Consider the following 7,646-nt stretch of genomic DNA (forward strand, 5'->3'; position numbering starts at 1 on the left):
TTGTAAATTATAACTTGTTCTCAACAGGCCTACCTGGTTAAATAAAGGTGAAATAAAAATAAAAACTACACTCTGGCAATACTCTTCTTCGATGAGGTTTAACGGCAGTTGTCATCCAATAAATGTTGCATTACGGCCACCTACTAGACTGGAGTATAATTGTTTTATTTTATAAATCAACAAATACCCTGTCATCTAACCCTACACTCATGAAAAACCCGCCTACTTTCTGAAGGCACTGTATTTTCTGGTACAGTAGTCTGGAAAGCCAATTCTATGTGGACGTGTGTCATGAACTGCTCTAAACCTGTGCCAGTGGCAGGAAATGCCAATCCACTTATTTTTTTATTGATACGACTATGCCAGCTAGGAATGTATCCTCTTTATTGGAGATATTGTAATATCAAATATATGCTATATTTTGATAGACCTTAAAAAATAAACCAGGCAAAATATTTATTTTCCTTTGTTTTTAGCTTTATTTTGATTTGATCCTGTACAAAGGACAGAGCTCTGATGACATGAGTAGCCTATGTTGGCAGCTGAAGCATCCATCTTCCTCGTCCCTTATTTCTTACCATTCATTCACTGCTACCAATTTTACATTCACAAGAAACTGAGACAACGTGGACATCCATCCTGCAAGACTACAAACCCCTCAAGCAACTTTTCACTGTCAGCATGAGGATTCCAACACAAACTAGCTTTTGTAGGCTATCCATGGCCTTCAACTCATTTACCAGAAAAGGAGAAGAATGAAAAATAGTAAGATAAAAATAAGTTAAGGGCATTTTAAAAAGTTATTCTTCAGCCGGTATAACATTTTGCAAATCAGTGACATAATTGGGCATAGAACTAAGAATGTACACTCTGTAGGCCAGTATCAGTGCAGGCTGGTCCAAGGAATATGGAGGTCAATGTTCTATCTAGAGATTAAATGAAATGATCAACTACAATGATGATGAAACACTAGGCTATCTGGTGAGAACACAAGGAATGATGGATGAGATGATAGAGAGATAATGATGAGGAAAGATGATCTTTACATGATTACACAACACAAACTACAAATGGACAAGTACAAAATAAAATGGACATAATGAAAAGATGACATAATGATAAAATAAGTGTGCAACACCCACAATATACACAAGACACAATGCCAACATGCGATGGACAAAGTAAAAGACAGAGAACATGCAAAAATAAAATAAATAAATCTATACATTATATATGCTATTAAAATGTGACTGGCCACAATGTATACATAAGTGTACATTGATCTCAAGAAATACGATACAAATATGAGACTACAGTGAAACGCAAGCAAACAAAATAATGGTAAGCATGATAATTGTGGAATGAGATGAAATTATGGATGGAATGAATGAATTATAGAGAAAGTTCATGAAATAGAGATGACATGCCCAGCTAAATAAAGTGATAAAGAGACGTCAACATGAGCATTGGGGAAGGTAACCTAAACAAGATTACGCAAGACATCACTACTGCTGCCCAATCACAGTGACCTAGTATGGTAGATTATCAGGTGAGAATCAAATTAGAAATCGAGTTTGACATCTAAGGTTTGTGGGGGAATCTGCATCTGTTGTAGTAATGTTGCACACTCATTCATCTCCATTCAATGTCTATTATGCTGCTTGTGGTAAAAGTAAAGACAGCAAGAGCCAAAATTGCCAATGACAAGGTGTTTTTTCCCAAGCCATAAAACAAGTTCATATCCCTGAGAATACTTAGTTAAAATATACGTTACATAATAAAGATAGTCACAAATTCTTCTTTGTTATACAAAATGTGGAAAATAAGGATGCCAGAGTTAAACAGGACGATAGAATGATAGAATCCTTGTTCTGTTAAAAGTCGTGTGTCTACCAGCGAAGGATTGGGGATCCTGAGGGAGAGGAAAGGGGGAGGAGGATGATGTTGTTTCATCCACATTGTACCAGTGACAGACTACAGATTATGCTGAGCCATGACAAGCAACTGTCTCATCTCTACAGGAATCAGATTTTATATGTGTGATATTCGGCATCGATGACAGATTTCATCTATGATGATAAAAGAAGTGCCGAGGCACGTGAAATGAGAACCCACCCATTTCACGGGTATGTCACTTGTTTGTTTACTCAACCTTTGAGACTGCATTGCTTTTTGTAAATTGAAAGTTGTGTACCATGAAGAAGAGGAGCAAAATAAGAGGATAGAAGAAGAGAAGCGCTTGGAGATAGGGGAGGAGAGAAAAGGAAAATGGCTGCTGGTTAATCCTAGATAGAATATCGCTGCAAACCTGATAAAGATAGACAGAGATACCAGAACAGAGTCCTAATCATGAGCAGACATGTTGTATGTGAACTTTGGCAGCTGCAGAAACAAAAGAAGAAACCAGTTAAAGATGGAGACGGTTATTTTCTGTACCGCTTTCCTTTTTTGGGGGAGGGTGAGGGGGGGGGGGGGTTCTTCACTTTGGTATATGTTTTGATAGTTTCAGTCAAACACAGTGAGAGGGCTGGGGGCCGATGGATGGTTTGAACAGAGACAGTAGAGAAAGCGACACATCCCACCTTCATTTTTTGCTGATTGGGGTGGGGACATTCTGGTCTAGTTATTGCCCCCACCCTGCGGAGGGGGTGCCCCAGAGTGAGACATCTCTCTAGCTCAGAGACAATAACTAAACCAGAGCCAGCTGTTTCCTTTCTCGTGTGTACATGCCAGTTATTATGGAGGAACTGTGAGCTTACGCGGGAAAGCATGCTCACGAAAGAGAGGGAACACCCACTTCCACAGATGGGAACATTGAATATTTTTTACAATAGTAAACTGCTTGAGTGAACTATCTTCATGTATCCACAATCTTTGGTTGTAAGTAGGTGGAAGTAGAGGATTGTGGGATGGATGGTGGAGATCTGAAAGATTTAGATGATACCATACTTGGCCAGCTCGCTAAGCTCCAGGTGGTTGAAGGCCTCCCAGGGGCAGATGACTGTGATATCTGCAGAGGAAACATATTATGTTTAGTAACAGTCAGTAGACCAAGCAAACCCAGTATGGTTTTCTACAGTTTTTAGGGGAGGTACAGGTAGAGTAGACGAAACAGTTGTAATGAACTTACCAGTGCCTAAACCCTCCATTCCAGGGATATCATCACCAAAGCTGTAAAGGAGACATAGTTCATTTATTTATAATCAGGGCTCATGAAAATGTCATTGTGCACTTGTCGAATGCCTGTTTGAAACTAAGAAAACCCAATGAATGTGGCCTTACCCCTGGATTCCCTTCTTGGGGGGCTTGCTCTTGAACTGGCGAGTCTGTCTCTGCTTGAATTTAGGGGGTCCCTTGCGTGGCGTGGCAGGGCCCCCGGTGACACGGGTGGCAGACTTGATCTCCAACTTGGGGACCTCGAGATTCATGGTTAGTAGTTAGCTGTTTTTTTTTGTGCAGGTGGTTATGTGTTCAATCCCCCTCTGAAGTGTTGTCGTCTTGATGAGATCTCCTCAACTGGGGAAATGAGGGAAACAGATTTTATCCAATTTTGACCCTTCCATCAAAACTACAGTACATGATCTAGTGCTCACATTTTCATGACAATAAAAGCTTGTTCTTCAGTATTGAACATTTGGAGCTTAGAATGGAAGAAATTAGAAGAAAGAAAAGAAGAAAGGAGATAGCTACTGGCAAGACAATCCTCAACAACACAGAGCATATTGAACACCAATGCTATCTGCTTTGATACCTACATTATTACATGTTTTATAAGGAACTTCATTTACTGAACAGCCCCTCACAACCTTGTCTGAGGGCTCAACCTAATGCCTAATCCCCTTACTGATCTGATATTAGTGGGATTACGTTTTAAATGCATATTGCCCTTGTAATTGAATGTCTACGGATAGGCTACCTTGTTGAGTGACGCAAAATGATGACCCAATTTCATCATGTAATCCCCAGCTCAAGTTAATAAGCACCCCCCTACCCACCATCTCCACCCTCCTCGTTTCAAGCCAGCGGCCAGCCATCCACACTTGGGCTAATCTCATTAGTACAAGGACAACATAAAGAATATGCTGAGCAGGCAGACTGTCTAAAGTGCTGCTCAATCTGATCCTCTCTTACAATGACATTCCAAAAACTCACAACATGGCTCATGACCTACAATGTTTCATATTGGAACCAATTTAACTATGTTGAAGCAATATCAAATTAATGTCCAATGGCTCATTGATAATTGAAACCTAAAAGAATGAAATAAGAAAATAAAACATCAGCCTAATTTGCTTTCCACAATTAGGTAACTAGCATTATACAGACCTCGATGAAAATAAATACACAAAACAATGTCATATTGTTGTTCTGTCTAAAACACATTTCCAACATCAAGAACTTTCTGTCTAATTGTAATATTCATCCTTGAACCAGATGAGCACCAATTATCTGAAAAACACATTGGGCCATATTCATAGCTTGCAAACTGCAGATATACTGTAGGATCTTAATTTAACCAGTTTCTCACAGCAGGAAAATAATAGTTATTGTGTGGATCATAATTAATGGAACATTTTGTAGGGGTTACATTTTTAGTTAGGGCAAATCAAGTCTGAAATGTTGAAGTGGAAATTACAAATGTAAGAAGTATTTTTAAACCTTGAATACACTACAAGGTAGAATTAGCTGCTGAGCAGGAACTGCAATAACAGGGTGATCATATTAAGACCCTACACCTGGTGTAGGTACTTAACGCAAATTGGTTTGTTTCTCCTACCCACCACTCAAAACTCTCTCAGCACAGGACAAGGACTTCAATAATTCAAATAGAATGTTCTGCAAATGTTTTACTCTTTCCCACTTCTCTTTTCTACAAAAAAATTTGAACAGTACAGTAACAAAATCCATCAAGTGTCTGTCATCATGGAGTAGGTTTCTGAATGGATGGGTGTACTCAGCGGCTACCCTTGCAAGTTAGACGATTGTTATGGAAATATTACATATCTATAACTTTATTTTTGTATCTTATTTAACTAGGCAAGTCAGTTAAGAACAAATTGTTATTTACAACGACGGCCTACCAAAAAGCCTCCAGCAGGGATGGGGGCTGGGATTAAAAATAAAAATATAAGACAAAACACACATCACGACAAGAGAGAGACCACAACACGACATAAAGAGAGACCTATAAGACAGCAAAGTTCATGTGAATAACTGGAAATTATTGCTACTCACCGGGTTCTTGGGTGAAGGCTAGCCAGACCAGTGGACGTGAGCTCTGAGCACGGCTCTCTTTAGTAGATGTGTGTGTGGGTCTATACTAGGTTTGCTTTGAAGGCCAGGTGGGGCTGCGGGACCTCTTATATTCACCTCTGCAGATTAGGAGTGTCCCGCCTCCCATCCCTGACCTACTGTCATCACTGCTGTGGCCTGAGGTGGGGGTCAGGGAGTGGGGGACACTCGTGAAGGAGTGGGGAGCAGAAGAGAGGGGGTGAGGGAAGATGGATGGAGGGAGTTGGAGCACAAATACAGCAATAACTTGAATGCATTTAGTGTTGATTGTATTCTAGCTTGTTTTCCAAAGTGGTCTTCAATTGTTGTTTATCCACAGCCTTCCAAATCATTAAAACTAAATGCAGAGACATAATAAGGGATACCACATTGCACAGAGATGTGAATGAATCAATTGGATGAACGGTGTAATCGTGGCACCCAGAACCAAATCAGTTACTCGGTTTTAATGATAAGACTGTCACGAAAGATGATGAACTATGTCGCTAATACAATATTGACTTGGATGGTAATGAAGATTCTCCATATACTGGGAACCTTCCAGTCCTAGCCCAACTGAGCAGCCCTCCCACCAGTTATGCAACATTCTCTCCATCCATCTGCTGGGCCTGGTTCTCTGGGATGCCCTGGCCCAGGGTGTCAACAAACCCTCAATCCGTTAACAGTATCTCAGATTGACCTATCTATTACTCGATGCACAAAATAGGCTAATCCTTTACGGTGAGTGTCTTCTTGGTGCACTACTCACCATTGCGTTCAGAGCTGAGATTACTCACTAGTACCTCACTCCAGACACCATTTCTGCTCTCGGATGTAGCCCCCCCGACCCACCCACCCCACTCAGAAAAACAATTACTCTGACTGTAGTTGTGGATTATAGTGTCTGGGTTGTTTTTCTGATTAGTTAATTACATTGGGTAAACCCACCCGTGCGGCAGGGATTATTTCGCCTCAGTAATTATTGACCAATCTGTGATCAATCTTGCTCATTATCTACAAGCATTACATTTTAAATTAGACAGATTGCATGTAGCACTCTGCATCAACACCATCTTCTTGCATCAACACCGTAGCCTACAACGTGTATACAGTGCCTTGCGAAAGTATTCGGCCCCCTTGATCTTTGCGACCTTTTGCCACATTTCAGGCTTGAAACATAAAGATATAAAACTGTATTTTTTTGTGAAGAATCAACAACAAGTGGGACACAATCATGAAGTGGAATGACATTTATTGGATATTTCAAACTTTTTTAACATATCAAAAACTGAAAAATTGGGCGTGCAAAATTATTCAGCCCCTTTACTTTCAGTGCAGCAAACTCTCTCCAGAAGTTCAGTGAGGATCTCTGAATGATCCAATGTTGACCTAAATGACTAATGATGATAAATACAATCCACCTGTGTGTAATCAAGGCTCCGTATAAATGCACCTGCACTGTGATAGTCTCAGAGGTCCGTTAAAAGCGCAGAGAGCATCATGAAGAACAAGGAACACACCAGGCAGGTCCGAGATACTGTTGTGAAGAAGTTCAAGCGATAATATTGAAATGGAAGGAGTATCAGACCACTGCAAATCTACCAAGACCTGGCCGTCCCTCTAAACTTTCAGCTCATACAAGGAGAAGACTGATCAGAGATGCAGCCAAGAGGCCCATGATCACTCTGGATGAACTGCAGAGATCTACAGCTGAGGTGGGAGACTCTGTCCATAGGACAACAATCAGTCGTATATTGCACAAATCTGGCCTTTATGGAAGAGTGGCAAGAAGAAAGCCATTTCTTAAAGATATCCATAAAAAGTGTTGTTTAAAGTTTGCCACAAGCCACCTGGGAGACACCAAACATGTGGAAGAAGGTGCTCTGGTCAGATGAAACCAAAAATGAACTTTTTGGCAACAATGCAAAATGTTATGTTTGGCGTAAAAGTAACACAGCTCCTCACCCAGAACACATCATCCCCACTGTCAAACATGGTGGTGGCAGCATCATGGTTTGGGCCTGCTTTTCTTCAGCAGGGACAGGGAAGATGGTTAAAATTGATGGGAAGATGGATGGAGCCAAATACAGGACCATTCTGGAAGAAAACCTGATGGAGTCTGCAAAAGACCTGAGACTGGGACGGAGATTTGTCTTCCAACAAGACAATGATCCAAAACATAAAGCTAAATCTACAATGAAATGGTTCAAAAATAAACATATCCAGGTGTTAGAATGGCCAAGTCAAAGTCCAGACCTGAATCCAATCGAGAATCTGTGGAAAGAACTGAAAACTGCTGTTCACAAATGCTCTCCATCCAACCTCACTGAGCTCGAGCTGTTTTGCAAGGAGGAATGGGAAAACATTTCAGTCTC

The 7,646-nt window shown here is 40.6% G+C and overlaps 1 protein-coding gene across 1 annotated transcript; it reads right to left on the reverse strand.

Annotated features, from left to right (window-relative positions):
- Positions 1-455: 455 nt before the first annotated feature.
- On the reverse strand, positions 456-5,388 carry pde6gb (phosphodiesterase 6G, cGMP-specific, rod, gamma, paralog b). The gene is made up of 4 exons (XM_021581075.2): positions 5,236-5,388; positions 3,283-3,516; positions 3,131-3,171; positions 456-3,010 (listed from the first exon to the last, which is right to left on the reverse strand). The coding sequence occupies exons 2-4, from the start codon at positions 3,426-3,428 to the stop codon at positions 2,934-2,936; spliced, it is 264 nt and encodes an 87-aa protein (XP_021436750.1). The 5' UTR covers positions 3,429-3,516; positions 5,236-5,388; the 3' UTR covers positions 456-2,933.
- Positions 5,389-7,646: the final 2,258 nt, after the last annotated feature.

Source organism: Oncorhynchus mykiss, chromosome 23, assembly GCF_013265735.2.
Source record: "Oncorhynchus mykiss isolate Arlee chromosome 23, USDA_OmykA_1.1, whole genome shotgun sequence".
NCBI lineage: Eukaryota > Metazoa > Chordata > Actinopteri > Salmoniformes > Salmonidae > Oncorhynchus > Oncorhynchus mykiss.

What these genes read in the sequence shown, in the direction of transcription:
- pde6gb (XM_021581075.2), bottom strand. Translation starts at nt 3,428, where the DNA reads ATGAATCTCGAGGTCCCCAAGTTGGAGATCAAGTCTGCCACCCGTGTC. An exon ending in CCCAAGAAGGGAATCCAGGG is followed by an intron (nt 3,172 to 3,282) that starts GTAAGGCCACAT and finishes TCTCCTTTACAG; the next exon opens with CTTTGGTGATGATATCCCTG. An exon ending in AATGGAGGGTTTAGGCACTG is followed by an intron (nt 3,011 to 3,130) that starts GTAAGTTCATTA and finishes TTTCCTCTGCAG; the next exon opens with ATATCACAGTCATCTGCCCC.